This window comes from Ceratotherium simum, chromosome 33, assembly GCF_057802395.1.
Source record: "Ceratotherium simum simum isolate JZ-2026a chromosome 33, ASM5780239v1, whole genome shotgun sequence".
Classification (NCBI taxonomy): domain Eukaryota; kingdom Metazoa; phylum Chordata; class Mammalia; order Perissodactyla; family Rhinocerotidae; genus Ceratotherium; species Ceratotherium simum.
The window spans coordinates 20,901,328-20,916,844 of NC_141932.1; the positions used below are offsets into that span (position 1 = coordinate 20,901,328).

The 15,517-nt window shown below is 46.5% G+C and overlaps 1 protein-coding gene across 1 annotated transcript; it reads left to right on the top strand.

The window, feature by feature from the left end:
• The first annotated feature begins 1,204 nt into the window (after window positions 1–1,204).
• LOC101392660 (cytochrome P450 2B11-like) lies at window positions 1,205–13,770 on the top strand. The gene is made up of 9 exons (XM_087422294.1): window positions 1,205–1,375; window positions 4,241–4,403; window positions 4,532–4,681; window positions 6,224–6,384; window positions 8,183–8,359; window positions 8,881–9,022; window positions 10,290–10,477; window positions 10,647–10,788; window positions 13,580–13,770. Exons 1-9 carry the CDS (start codon window positions 1,205–1,207, stop codon window positions 13,768–13,770), a joined length of 1,485 nt encoding a protein of 494 aa, XP_087278420.1.
• The last annotated feature ends 1,747 nt before the right edge of the window (window positions 13,771–15,517 follow it).

The window sequence follows — 15,517 nt, forward strand, 5'->3', positions numbered from 1 at the left end:
CCACCTCTGAATTAAAGAGGTCAGGTCTGTTGGTCCATTCTTCCTGGCTCGGAGGAGTTTGACTCAACTGCCATATTCAGGATTATGGGTCCAGCAAAGGTTTTGTCTAACATTGCAAGAAATATGGTGCCTCATCTCCCCAACTCCCTTTTCATGGAGACAGACAGAGAGAGGTGGAAAGCAAGGCCCAGGCCATGCCAGGTGGACATGGACACATTCATTCACATGTTCATCAAACAGGGACTGAGCCTGCTGGAGGAGAGAGACGCAAGCCCAGAGGACGTCAATCAACTGGACTCCAGGAGCTCAGAGTCTTAAGGGGGAAACAGAGACACTGAGACAGAGAGAGAAAGCAGGAGAGAGACATACACATACAGATTGTCAGCGAGGGTCAGAGAAAAGTCCTGCACTGTGAAGACAGAGCCAGAGGCAGGGAGAGAACCACCTGGTGCTGGTCAGAGCAATCAGACATCCAGAGGACCCCAACGCTCCACCTGCCAAGTCTCAGTCTCTCTGTCTCTCTCCACCTGACCCTCTCCTCCTCTGAGTCTCACCAGTTCTGTGTCTCTCCCCCTCCTTCTATTTCTCCCATCAATCCCATCTATGGTTGTCACAAAAGCACAAACAGATTCACACACAGGGACATATACCATGACCACCATGCAAATGCAAACACACCTTCAAGTATGAATCCATATAAATACTCATAAGTCCACACACAGGCAAAAATATACACATAAGAAAATGCAGACTCATACACAGAAACACACATCAGCATGTTCACATAAATACAAATACACTTTCACATATGAAAATTATGCAAGCACACACAAAGATGGAAGCAGGCCTGGACAAATGCATGCAAGCATAAACACACAAATGTAGTGAAAACATGTAGTGCATGCTCACCCATACCAAGAAAAATAAACACACACACACTCATGTGGACCTTGGTATCTCTACCACAGTATCTCTGCCAGCATTTAGGGAGGGAGTGCAGAGGTAGGCAGTGAGCAGGTCACTGGGCTGCCAGAGCAGGAATCATGGTTCCCTTAGCTCCTCCTGTGAAAGTTCACACTCCTGGACTATGATGAGGGAGGAGGTGGGGGATGGAGGAAGTTACATAACTGGGTTGGGAGGCAGGCTCAGGATAAAAGGCCCAGCTCCAGGCTGCAGTGGGGTGGAAGGAAGTCAGGTTGAGACGATGGAGGTCAGCGTGCTCCTCCTCCTTGCTCTCCTCATGGGACTCTTGCTTCTCCTGGCCAGGGGCTGCACAAAGGCCCAAGGCCACCTCCCGCCAGGACCCCGTCCTCTGCCCTTCTTGGGGAACCTTCTGCAGATGGACAGAAGAGGCCTACTCAAATCCTTCCTGAGGGTGAGACACAGGTGGACACAGTCTGAGGGTGATTCTCTGCCTCCATACTTGGAGATCACTCACCAGAAGGCGTGAGGCATCCTCCCAGGCTCAGGGGTGGGATGTGTGAAGGTTGGTGAGTAAGGAGCATGAAGCTGAAGCTGGTGGATGGTGGTCAGACTGTCAGAGGTGTCCTTGCTCAGTTGGAAGTACGTGGGATCGGTCCCTGGAGCAGGCAAATGGACATAAGGGGGCCCTGGGTGTGAGCCGTGGGTGTAGAATTTCACCTCCTTCTACTACCATCTGCCGTGTTCCTGGGTGTCTGCTCCCTACTGGAAGAGACAGAAAAAGGGGGGGTGGCACCAATCAAGTAGGTTTCTCCTCTGCCAACAAAAGACAGCAAAGACTGGCTCAAGGCAGTGCCAGTAAAATGGGGAGATGGGAGGGAGAGCACAATGGGAGGCCAGGTACTGAGTGCTTACTAATAAGGAACGTTAATGTGCTATAATAGTAGCTGAAATTGTGGAGTATTTACTAGGCTCTGTAACACTGCTTTCCAGAAATGATTTCATGTTTGATGATCTATTTATTCATTAATAATGTAATCCACACCCATGAACCCACTATCCAACAAAAGAGTTGGAACACTGACAGTAACTTCCAACAGCCCCATGATCCTCCGTCCACTTTCTCCCACCATGGCGACCACACTCCTTAATCTTGTGCTTGTGATCCCTTTGCTTTTAATAGAGAGCATTTTATCACAGATGTGGAAGCCCCAAGTGCATATTATCTTGTTTCCATTGTCCTTAATGTATCGCAAGGGTACTATGCCTTGTGTAAACTCCTGGATGTATTTTAAGACAGGGAGAGTGAGTGAGAGAGAGAGAGAGAGAGAGAGAGAGAGAGAGAGAGAGAGAGAGAGAGATTGAGAGAGGGAGGGAGGTAGAGGTCATGGGCTAGTGTGTGTCATGTTGGGACGGGTTGAGGATGGTGGCTCTGCTCCTCCTCCATTCCCACATATGCTCCTGAATCCTTCTGGAGTCAGACAGACTTGGGTTTGTGTTCCCAATTCAACTCTTACTCATTACTCTACTCTTACTCTTGGCTTCATCTTCTGTAAAATGAGATGGTGACCACAAGATTGTGCACCTCCTGAGACTGTTGTGAGGAATAACAGACTCCTGAGACTGTTGTGAGGAATAACAGGCTATTGCATAGACCCTGGTGGATAGTAATTTAAATGGCAGCTACTTCAATCTGCTCATTCATTTATTCACTCATACAATAATAACTTACTGGGCACATTCTGTGTGCTGCAGAATATTCTAGGTGTTGGACAGGGATACAAAATAAACAAATAAGGAAATATTAGGTAGACAAGAGCTATGATGAAAATAAAGCAGAGTGATATTTTAGAAAGTGGTGGGAGCTTCTTTGGATTGAGTGGTGAGAGAATGGCTTTGTTTCTGAACAGAGACCCTAAAAGGTGCAGGTGGAAGGCACCAGTGAGAGGCAGGTGTCAGTGTAAGAACCCTGAAACAGGGAGGAAACTCAGCATGTTTGGGGGACAACACGGATGCTATATCTGAGTGTGTGAAGGGGCGAGTGGGAGGAGAAGTCAGAGGGGTGATGGGGCCATATTATGTAGGGCCGTGTGGTCCACGGTGGAGACTTCAGGTCTTATTCTCAGCACAGTGGGAACATTGGAGGTTTTGGAGCAAGTTAGGTATATTAATTAATTTTAATGGGATTACTCTGGCTTTGGAGTGAGTTAGGGTGGGGCAGATGGTGAAATGATTGTAGGGGGGACAGGAATGAAAGTAGGGAGACCACTCAGGAGGTTTTTCAGAGATCAATGGAAATTTTGAGTAAACTTAACATTTTTATGATCAAGTCAACTTTTTATTGAAGTTTAACATCACCCTACAAAGCGCGCAAATGATAAGTGTGCAGCTCAGTGAATTTTCACAAATGAACACATTCATGTAATTGACATACAGATAAGTAACAACATGGCTTGTCCCCAGAAACCCCCTTCATGTCCTCCTTCCAGTCACTACTCTCTTACTATCCTGACACCATAGGTTCATGTTTTCTGTTATTGAACTTCATATAAATAGAATTATGACGTATGGACTCTTTTTTGTCTCGTTGCTTTCACTCAACATTATGTCTGTGAGTTTCATTCATGCAGTTAGGTGTAGCAGTGGTTTGTTCTTTTGCATTGCTGCATAGTATTCCATGGTATGAATCCATCACTGCATATTTATTCTGTATCAGTGTTGCTGATCATTTCATTAAGAAGGCTCCTATGAATCTCTTCATTTGCATTTTCAGTGAACTCAGAAATATACATGTTTTTCTTGGGCATGTCTCTGAAGGGGAAGTTGCTGAGTCACTGAGCATATATGCATTAAGCTTCATTATGTACACCTGAGGAGTTTCCCAAGTGGCTGTACTGATGTTATGATTTTTCAAATTTCACGATCACTTCTGAGGGCCATCACTTTCCCTTCATGTCTATCAAGTGGATTCAGGGTAGTTCTCTGGGAAAATTGTCAGGAGGCAGAGAGCAGGTTGAAGTTGGGTCACAAGAAGGATGATTCTTTAGTTGTGACGCCGGGGAGATCTGGCTAGAGTCAAGGGTATGTGCGAGGGTGATATTAGAAATATTTAACCTGCTCTATTGCTTAGGTCATCAATCACTCAGACCCTGCCCGGGTGATGAGTTAATCTTTCAGTTGCTGGGTCCTGAGGTGGAGGGTCTTGGGGGCAGCAGCTAATTATCAATCTAATGTAAGTGTTTTAATGGTTTAACAACTGGGATGGTAACAGAGGTGTGCAGTGACTAACAGCAACCCTGGGGCTGGGTATTCTTGGCAGCTCCAAGAGAAATATGGGGATGTCTTCACGGTGTATCTCGGGCCAAGGCCTGCAGTCATACTGTATGGGACAGAGGCCATCCGGGAGGCCCTGGTGGATCAAGCTGAGGCCTTCTCTGGCCGGGGGAAAATTGCCATTCTTGAGCCAGTCTTCCAGGGATATGGTAAGAACCTCAAGGGCACGGGAGGTGGGGGATGGGATGGAGGATGGAGATTGAGGAGATGAGCCTGGGAGGGGAGGGTAAGTGGTGGAGAGAAACCCAGAGTCTCCTCCCAACTTCTACATCCCCAGGTGTGGCCTTTTCCAATGGGGAACGTTGGAAGACCCTTCGCCGATTCTCTCTGGCCACCATGAGGGACTTTGGGATGGGAAAGCGGAGTGTGGAGGAGCGGATTCAGGAGGAGGCTCAGTGTCTGTTGGAGGAGCTGCGGAATACCAAGGGTGAGCCCCGGGGGACGGGGAGGAAAGAACGACATTGAATCAGAGAGAGATGCGGGGTACATAGCAACAGAAAGACAGAGGATAGACATGTGCAGAGACAGAGAGGTAGAAATAGAGGAAGACCGAGCCCAAGAGACCGTCAGACTGAGGGACAGGGCCAGAGAGAGGAGCGTGGAGATGGACAGAGGTGAGCAGAAGAGGGACGTGGGGGGCCAGAAGAGATGTGGGGTGTGTAGTGTTGAGAGGAACCCAAAGACATAGACTAAACATTGGCACACTATTTACTAGTGTTCAGGGAAACCGATGCATGGATTAGTTGTATCTATCAAAGACAATAATAAGGGTTACATAAAAGAAAGCAGAGAGAGAAAAAGGAAAAGTACAGACATTTTGAAAATGATGAACTGAGTTTTCCTTTCTGTGGCTGAACAGCTGCTGAGCTGGCAGTGAGCCAAAAGGGCAGTGGAGTATTCCGCTCTTGGGCAACTGGATGGGCAACGAAGCACTTCTGGTTGTCTTTTTATTCGCCATAAACAGGTGTTTATGAGACACAAAGGTGACGGGGTCCTGTCTTAACTATTTGCAAGGAATAAATGTGGCGACTGGGAGGGAGAGGCAGAGGCAGAGACAGAGGGAGTAACAGAGGAATAAGGACAGAGGGCTGAGAAGAAAGTCAGGAAGAAACAGAGTGACACAAGGAGACAGAGAAGGAGACAGAGACAGAGATAGAGGGACCAAGACCAAGAGAGACATGCAGAGGCAAGAGAGAGAGTAGAAGAGCCTCCGAGATGAAGAAAGGAACAAAGGCAGAGAGAAACCAAGACAGAGAAAATTAGAGACTGACAGACAGGCGTAGGAAGGGGTGTGCAGGGGAACAAGAGAAGACAGACGGGTGAGACCTGGAGAAAGAGGCTGCACCCACTGACGTTCCTGGGCTCACAGCCCACCCTCTCTCCAACCGGGCCAAGTCTGGCTACACAGACATCAACTAACAAGTGCAGAATGATTCCTGAAGACCAGAGACAGAGAGGTGGAGAGAAGAGATGAGGGTTGAGTGACAGATAAGGGACAGGGAGAATAGAACTTTTTAATTTGCATGTGCCATCGATTGAACACCTGTTCTGTGCCACCCTGGCCTCTGGGACTTAACTGGCTGCTCCCAGAGTCAGAGCTGGGGCCTGAGTGGGAACCAACCACACAGCAGTGTAGCTGGGTGGCCTGGGTCTGAGTCCTGGTCCCAGGAATGAGTAGCTGGGTAATCCTAGTCAAATGACATAACCTCTCTGTCCGCTCATCTATGAAATGGGGATAAGACAGAGTGGCACATTCCTCACAGGGTTGTGGTGAGAATTAAATAAAACAGTATGTGAAGTGTTTAGAAAAGGAGCACCTAAAATAGTCTAGTGAGTGTTAGCTGTTCCTGTTCCCGTTTTTGTCATCATTACTGAGTGATGGAGGACAGTCAGATAGAGCTGGGGCGGCAGCCAAATGCTCCCCAGGCCTTTGAGTCTGTGTCCAGTCACCTGCATCTCTTCCCCCTAGGATCCCTCCAGGATCCCACCTCCTTCTTCCATGCCATAACCGCCAACATCATCTCCTCCATTGTTTTTGGAAAACACTTCTCCTACAGAGATCCTGAATTCCTGCGGCTCCTGGAATTGATATACCAGTCGAATACACTCATCAGCTCCTTCTCCAGCCAGGTCAGGGAGAGGCTGCGGTACAGTGGGGACAAGGGGATATCCAGGGCAGGGGAAAGGAGAGATTTACTTTGGGGGCCAGAAATGCAGCTTAGGGCTGGAAGAAGGGCAGAGACAACAAGGAGAGACAGGGACACTGAGACCCGGAGGGAGGGACAGTGGATGAGAAGGGGACTGAGAGATTAAGAGAAAGAAAGCTGAGTGATAGAGGAGGCAGAAATAGAGAGAGACTAAGGAATGAACAGAGAGAGGAGAGGAGAGGGCAAGAAAAGAGAGAAGACAGAGAAAACAAGGCAAAGATGGGCAGAGAAAGAGATGCCTAGAGAAACAGTTGAAAATCGAGTGTGTGTGTGTGTGTGTGTGTGTGTGTGTGTGTGTGTGTAAGAGAGAGAGAGAGAGAATGAATCAGACTTTCAGGCTCTCTACTCTTCTGTCCCTGCTTCCTCTCAATCTTTGCCTCTGTCTTTGGCAAAGCCCCTCACTTGAGGAAACTCAAGGATATGTGAAAATAAGAAACTGCATTTCTTCATTTTCCGCATTTCTCCTCCTTCTTTCTGTTTTTTGAAAATTTCTCCCAGATTGTAAAGGAATATGTTCCTCTTTTGAAACAAAATAATAACATTTCTCTTTCTTGACTAATCTGGAAACACCCCTATTGTATATTAACTTAAAAAAATTAAATGGCAGAACAGTATGCCTGCCTATTGTTCTTCACAAGGTGTATGTCAGAGTCACAAGGAGGACTGTTACAAATCAGGAATGCGGCCCAGGGTGAGTATTTGCAACAAGCCTAACAGGTGGTTTCAATGATCTCCTCCCATAGAGAACCACAGAGAGAGAACGGTCTGGAAGGAGATCCATCAAAAAGTTAACAGTGGTTGGGGCCGGCCCTGTGGCTTGGCGGTTGAGTGCGCATGCTCCACTACTGGGGGCCCGGGTTTGCTTCCTCGACGCACCGCTTCTCTGGCCGTGCTGAGGCCGCGTCCCACATACAGCAACTGGCAGGATGTGCAACTACGACATACGACTATCTACTGGGGCTTTGGGGGAGAAAAAGGAGGAGGATTGGCAATGGATGTTAGCTCAGGGCCAGTCTTCCTCAGCAAAAAGAGGAGGATTAGCAAGGATGTTAGCTCAGGGCTGATCTTCCTCACACACACACAAAAAAAGTTAACAGTGGTTATCTATAGAGGCAGGCATAAGAAGAAATTTTACATTGATACGTTTCCACATGTTTTGCCATTATTTGCAACAAGTTAGGTATTACATTTAGCATCAGACACAACAACATAAATAGGCTTCAAAATAAATAAATAATCTTAAGTTAGTAGGCTCATCTTGTGTAAACATCCTGTTATCAATGCTTGCCACAGCAAGGGAGATGCAAGAGGTGGAAAGAGAGAGAGAGGTTTGAGTAAAACCTCTCTGAGGTAAACTGGCTGAGGTAGGCAAGAGAAGACGATAAGAAGGGGAGACACACAGAGACAAGGAGAGGTGGAAAGGAGGGAAGGTGAGGTGGGGCAGAGACCAACAAAAAGACATGAGGATGAGACAGGAAGATGCATAAAGAGAAAAATATGAGAATAACAGATCAAAGGAGACATAGAATCAGTGAGTGAGGGACTCAGATACAGAGAGAGACAGAGAGTGAGACAGAAACAGAGAGGCCAAGAGATAGAGATAGAAGGAGACAGAGATTCCCCTTCTGTGGTATCAGGGGCCAGCAGGGCTGCCCCTTCCTGTGACCAGCTCTCTCAGCCTCAGGAGGACCTCACAGCCCCTTCTCTCCTGCCTCCTGCAGGTGTTTGAGCTCTTCCCTGACTTTCTGAAGCACTTTCCTGGCATACACAGGCAAATCTACAAAAACATGCAGGAAGTCAACGCCTTCATTGCCCGCAGTGTGGAGGAGCACCGCAAAACCCTGGACCCCAGCAACCCCCGAGACTTCGTGGATACCTATCTGCTCCGCATGGACAAAGTGGTTTTGGGGGAGGGGAATTGGAAGGAAGGGGAGGGAGGAAAAATGGGAGGTGAGAAGAAGGGAGGGAAAAGGGGTAGAGAGTGAGGAAGAGGGGGAGGGAAATACAGAGGATCAGGAGGGGAGATTAGGAAAAGTGAGGAGTGATGCAGGAGGGAACAGGGTGGGAGATGAAAGGAAGGAGAAAGTAGGGAGGAGAGAGAGAGATACTGGAAATACAGGACAAGGGACAAATATACAACAATAGATGAAAAGACCCACAGAGGCTGAAAGACGCTGGGAAGGGAAGAGAGACAAACAAACCAAAGAGATGGAGAGAGACACTGAAACAGAGCCAGACAGAGTGAGGAGAGACTGAGAGAGACAGAAAGAGATAGGTGGTTTGACATGCAGAGGATGGGGAACAGTAAAAGAGCCAGATAGTATGACAGACCCAGAAACAAGTGGAGGGCACCCTGAGAGACATGACTGTGGCGAGGCTCCAGCCTCCTCTGACGTGAGCCCTACCCTTATGGACCCAGGAGAAGTCTGACCCCAACAGCGAGTTCCACCAGCAGAACCTCATCATCAATGTGCTCTCGCTCTTCTTCGCTGGCACTGAGACCACCAGCGCCACTCTCCTCTATGGATTCCTGCTCATGCTCAAATACCCCCACATCACAGGTGGGTGGGCTGAGGACGGGGCTGCAGAAGTGAGGTTAGGGGTCCTTCATCAATGAGAGAGGGCACGTTACCCTCTTATACCTGGAGTACTGCAGGTTTTCAAGGACCCCCCACCTAGGCCAGTCCTGCTGATGGAAGTACAAGCGAAGAATATGTCTATCTGTTCTTCCACTGTTTTCTCTGATCACTTAAAGGTTAACTCATCCATGCAACCTTCCATCTATCCATCCATCCATACATCTGTCCATTCATTGGTCTATCTTTTTATTCATTAATTAACCTGTATCCTCAGATTCTTTTATCTATGTTTTATCCAAAAACATACACTTCCATTCTTTTTTTGGATTAGTTGATTCATCTGTTGATCCTTTGAAACAGTGATTAATTGAATGAACTATTTGTCATTGATTCATTGGCTCATTCATTCATTCATGCATCCATCTGTCTTACTATGATCTAGACCTCATTCCTTAATCTTTCCATCAATCTTTCACTTCATTCTTCCTCCGTCTATTCCTTCATTTACCCATTTAATAATGACTCATTTATTTATCCTTGACTTATTTATTTATCATTCATTCCATCCACTAATTTTCTTTTAATTACTCATTCTCTTACTAATCTATTCATTCCCTTATTCTTCCATAAATCTGGCCATTCATCTATTCCTGTGATTTATTTCTCTATGGGCCGTTTACTAATTAATGATTAATTAATTCATCCATTGATTGATAAGTAAATATATACATAGATTCATTAATATTCTATTCATCAACCCTTCCGTTCATGAATTGATCCATTGGTCAATTGATTGATGTATTCATTATTTATCCAGTTGTTCACAGGTTAATCTATTGATCTATTTCACTGTTATATTCCTGAGGACCTAGCACAGTGCCTCATCTATCATACACATACAACAAATATTAGTTCATTTTTCTATTCATCTTGAAGAATTTTGACAGGTTCATAGCTTAGAGTTATTAATTTGAAATTCTATGCAAAAATGTGGTGCACATGGGTATGTGTGTGTGTCTGTGTTTACCTGTGTGTGGGGGGAGTGAACCCATAATATTCATTAGATTTCAATGGATGCCAAACCTTGTCACTTCCTCCCTACCACCCCCATCCCAAGTTGATTGCTTTCAGGGGTGTCCGTAATCTAACCCTTTACTAGAGGTATTTCCTGGCTCACTGGCCCATAGAGCAGTGTCCCTGCTGAAATACCTCTTGATATGAGGTTCACTGGTCCCACTTTTCTGTGCAGAGAGAGTTCACAAGGAGATTGATCAGGTGATTGGCTCAAATCGCCCTCCAGCCCTCGATGACCGAGCCAAAATGCCATACACTGATGCAGTCATTCACGAGATTCAGAGATTCTCGGACCTCGCCCCCTTTGGTGTGCCCCATGTGGTCACCAAAGATACTCACTTCCGAGGGTACATCATACCCAAGGTGAGGCTAGCTGGGCTCCTGCATCTGTCCTAGGTGGGCATCTTGGGTTCTCTTAATCTTCAAACTTGACCTCTTGTTGTTTTTATCACTAGGGGCCCTCTTGTTTCATTTTAGGGGTGGAGTGGGGAAGGGGATGTCAATATCTTTTGGTCTTGTGACCCTCCCTCAGGGCACTGAGGTATATCCCATCCTGAGCTCTGCACTCCATGACCCACGTTATTTTGAAAAACCAGACGCCTTCAACCCTGACCACTTTCTGGATGCCAATGGGACACTGAAGAAGAATGAAGCTTTTATCCCCTTCTCCACAGGTAAGCTGAATCCACATTCCCTTTCCCAGACATCAGAGTGCAGGTGCCATCCCCTCCTTGAGACAATCAAAGAGAAGTCTTTGTTTATTGAGCAGTGAGTATATGCCAGTTGCCTTACCTGCATTAACCACTCCATCTTCACTACAACCCTAGAGAGGGCTTGAGAAGTGAGATCACGTCCCAAATATACATCTTGGTAAGCTGGACACTGGGCAAGTATTTTAACCTCTCCACATCTCGGTATAAAATATCTGTTGAGCATTATTCTGAGCCCAGTGATCTGTTGGGGGCTGAAGATAATGCATCAGACAAGTCACATAGAGACACAGTTCCTGCCCCAGGAAATTTACTGTCCAGCAGGTGAGATGGGCACTCCTTGTATGGTCATGAAATAATATCTAATTCAGTGAAGTAACGTTTGCACTGTGCTTAGAACTGCTTGGCTCAAAGTAAGTGTTCATAGGGGCAGTTATTATTATTATAATTAATCATTATTGTGATAATTGCTCTAGAGGGGGCTTTGGGAGCACAAAATAGGAAGTACTGTCAACTCTTGGTAGTTTGGTGAGGAAAGGCTTACCTGAGGCTCTGGCTTCTAAGCTAAGTCGTCATGGTTGAGCATCAACCAGCCACTGGAAAGAGTGTTTCAAAGCAGAAGGAACAGCAAGGGCAGAGCCTGAAGGTGGAGACAGCATGGTGCACTGAGAGCCAGGCAGCCCGACTGTGGGTAACAGAAGGGGATAAGGGTGAAGAGCTCACTTGGAGGGCCTTGAAAGTTGGGGGAGTTTGGCTTTATCGTGCTGGCACTGGGGAGCTGGGGAGGATCTTGACATGCTCTGACATGTGTCTGTCCCCGTTCTCCACTCTTTGGCTCCATGCAGAGAAAACCTTAATGCCTAGACTCCTCATCATTTGGTAGAAAGAAGACCTGAGAATCAAGTCCGTAGTGTTGAGTTCCATCAGAGACTTCAGTAACCCAGAGCCCTGGCTCTGCCCTGTGCAATGGCCTCCTCCCTCATTTCATCTTAAGTGAGATTTGGGAGCCATGTGGTGGGCTGAGGGTCAATTATTCCATTCAGTAGTCCAGTCCTATGTTTAGAGAGAGGCAGAGAGGTGGAGAAATAAGAACAGAGACAGACAGAGAAGGTTATAGTGAGTGAGAAACAGAGAGAGGGACAGAGAGAGACACAGAGGGAGATAGAGACAGGGGAGATAGTGGTGAAAAGAGACAGAAAGCAAATGTGAAACCATAGAGGGAGGAGAGGAGAGAGAGAGACAAGGAGAGGAAGGAGGGAGGTGGAGGGAAAAGGGGAAGAATAGGGAGAGAAACAGAAAAGAGAAAGAGAGAGGAAAGAGAGTGATATAAGCAAAGAAGAGGAAATAGTAAAGGAGAGAAACGGGATCTGTAGAGGGAGATGAGAAATGAGAGAGAGAGAGTTGCAGACAGAATCAGATCCAAATAGGCAGAGACAGGGAGGTAAACAAGATGTAAGAAAGAAGGAAACTAGAGACAAAGAGAAGAGAGAGAGAAGTAGTGCCTGACAGGAGGTATAGACAGAGAAAAAGACCGAGTCTGACTGCCATGGTCAGAAAGACAAGCAGAGCCATAAAGGCGTTAGAGCCAAAGGGATACCAAAACGTGTCCAAGTGGACAGCCCCAGGGATGGAGAGGATGGGGTGGGAGGGAGATAACAGGCGTCAGGCTGTTCTGGAAAGAGCTGGGTTGAAGAACCGGATACAGGAGAAGCAGCAGCCCAGAGCTCTGCCCTGAGTATTTCTAAGCTCATGTCTCCTAACTTCTGGAAGTTCCAGAAAGATGTGGACCCTTCCCCAGACAGCTCCATACAGACGCAACATCTGTCAACTTGAAAGGTCTAGCAAATGCCTGGAAACCAGTCCTTGACATGACCTTGTAAGGTTGTCAACTTGCAGATGAAGATCCAGGGAGGTAAAGGAGGAGGCTCTCAGTGTCTCCACCTGAATTGTTGGCTCCCTTTGTCCTCATCTCTCTCCAAGACCGTGGTTTATAACCTATAGTGTGTGTGTGGGGTGTGTGTGTGTGTGTGGGGGTGTCTTTACACCTCTGAGAATCTGATAGACTTCCCTTTCAAGCACATCAGTCTCATTCGCAATTTTGCGTACAATTTGGAGATTTTTCAGAACTCTTGAAGTGCATGGCTCTCAGGCTGAGGTTAAAAGACATCCCAGAGATAGATACTCATACACAGTGCCAGAGACACACCCCATAAACTCCCCACCACACACACCCAGAAACAAACACAAAGCACTGACTACATTTATAGGATCCTAAATAGGGACCAGAATAGAATTCTAAGCATTTTTACAAATATTATTTGTTTAACCTCACAGTAGCCCTATGAGATAGGTACCATTCTCCCCATCTTAGATATGAAGGACATTAGAAATGTTATGTCAGAAATATGCACACACCTACACGTGGAACAGACACAACACAACACACACACACACACACACACACACACAACCACAAGTATGTCCTTAGATTCTGTGGGGCTGCTGAAACCTTTGGAATCTAACAGAAGCTACAAACTCTCTCCTGGAAAAATGTGCAAGGCACATCCACACAAAGATTTGCCCCTGGATTCACAGGGTTTGGGAACCATCTAGATATCCACCGTAAATTGCAGGTTAAAGGCCAATCCAATGCAAATTTGTTGCAATGGACACAGGTGTTTGGGCTTTGGGATGTGACAGGGCAGATAATGTGTACCTTCCCCATGCCCACATTGGTGATCCTCTGTGCCCACAGGAAAGCGCATTTGTCTTGGGGAAGGCATCGCTCGCACCGAATTATTCCTCTTCTTCACCACCGTCCTCCAGAACTTCTCTGTGGCCAGCCCCGTGGCCCCTGAGGACGTCGACCTCACACCCCAGGGGAGTGGTCTGGGCAGACTGCCCCCAGTGTACCAGATCAGCTTCCTGCCCCGCCGAGGGGGCTGAGGGGAGGGGGTTGAAGGATTCCAGGGTCATGAAGTGTCCCCACCTCTGCAGAGAATGGCCCCTGACTGTCTCCATGTCTTCCCACCTCCGAGAGACGTGCTGCAAGCCTGTATCCTTCCTCTCCTTGGTTGCCACCTCCATGGAAAAGTCCTTTCTTCAGTCTCACCTCCTTCTGTCATGCCAAAGCTCTTCTAAAGACTCAAGGAGGTGTTTTTCTTTCCTCTGTTAATAGAATTCCAGAAGTGGTGCATATATAGAAACAGGAGCTATAAGGGGAAACCTGGCTCAGGGTCTCTGAAGCTCCACCTATGAGGCCACAGCTCACCCTGAGGGGCTTCTCCTTTCCCCAGAACAGCCACAGCCTCCACTTATCAACTTGTGCTCCACGATCTGTGCATGACGACATGACATGACTACACTAGAATCCTATCCCATTAGCCCCTGTGGCGGGTGCAATGATCATGCCCATTTTACAGATGAGTAAACAGAGGGCAGGCAGCGGCATCAGTTGTCTGAGGTCACGTGGTTAGTGAGGGGAGACACAGGATTCATACTCAGTCTGCCTGGATCTAGAACTCAAACTCTTCACCACACCTCCTTCTCACCCAACGTATATTTCAAAATTAAGATGAAATTCTCATAACATAAAATTAACCATTTTAAAGTATATAGTTCAGTGACATTTAGTGTATTCACAATGTTGTGCATCTACCACCACTATTTACCTCCAAACATTTTCATCACCCAGGAGAAAACCCCATACCCATTAGCAATCACTTCCCATTCCCCCTTCCCCTCAGCTCCTGGCAAATACCAGTCTGCTTTCTGTCTCTGTGGATTTGCCTTCTCTTGACATTTCAAATAAATAGAATCCCACAACGTGTGATCTTTTGTGTCTGGCCTCTTTCACTTAGCAGAGCTTAAGTACACATTTTTTTTAAATTAACTACCACGATGTAATTTAAGGTTTTTATGATACTTCGGTTGTTTATTCAGTCCACATCTGAATGGGCCTCTGAAGGCAATGTCTTCTTACAATGGGCTCATTCCTTTGCTTCACATATTAAACAGTCCAATTGTTGGCTATATGGCCAACTTCCCCTTTCTAGTACATCTGGGTTACCTTCTTGGGGTTCTCCCTTTCGAGGTACAGACTGCAAAGCTCTAAAACAATTTATTATGGTAGACAGGTCTAGATCCAATGTTCACAGTTCATCTGATATTGCTAATTATGATCCTGAAACCTGGCCAATAGCCAATACTATCAATGGTAAAGGATATGGTTATTCCTTTTCTGTTGCTCAAACTATTCAATTATCCCAACTATTTGCCACTAAACAAAAGAACTTGGATTCTACAACAAGAAATGTGGGAGGTTTCACACAAACCTGGGATGGATTTGTCTGTCTCACTCCTAGTTATGGGTCTTTAAGTACATGAGCAGCTTTATGCTGGAACAGAGAAACCATTCCAAACAGAACTTACCTAACAGTACCGGAAACATGGGATGGATACCCCTGGAGTTGTGTCAAAATACTATCATTCTTAGAGAAAGTGATTGGTTTGAAAAAGAGTGGTCTTGAAGGCCAGAGATTTATTGGGTGGCACCCTGTGGAACTCAATGGTTTTTTGGAACAAATGTTTGGCCTTGGCTAGAACCTGGATGGCTAGGAAGCTGCGCTCTGGGGCTCCCTTACATGCAGGGAAGGATGTGTCCTAAGTTAACAACTGTTGCCAATCTGTCTCT

What these genes read in the sequence shown, in the direction of transcription:
- LOC101392660 (XM_087422294.1), top strand. Translation starts at nt 1,205, where the DNA reads ATGGAGGTCAGCGTGCTCCTCCTCCTTGCTCTCCTCATGGGACTCTTG. An exon ending in GCCAGTCTTCCAGGGATATG is followed by an intron (nt 4,404 to 4,531) that starts GTAAGAACCTCA and finishes CTACATCCCCAG; the next exon opens with GTGTGGCCTTTTCCAATGGG. An exon ending in CAAATACCCCCACATCACAG is followed by an intron (nt 9,023 to 10,289) that starts GTGGGTGGGCTG and finishes TTTTCTGTGCAG; the next exon opens with AGAGAGTTCACAAGGAGATT.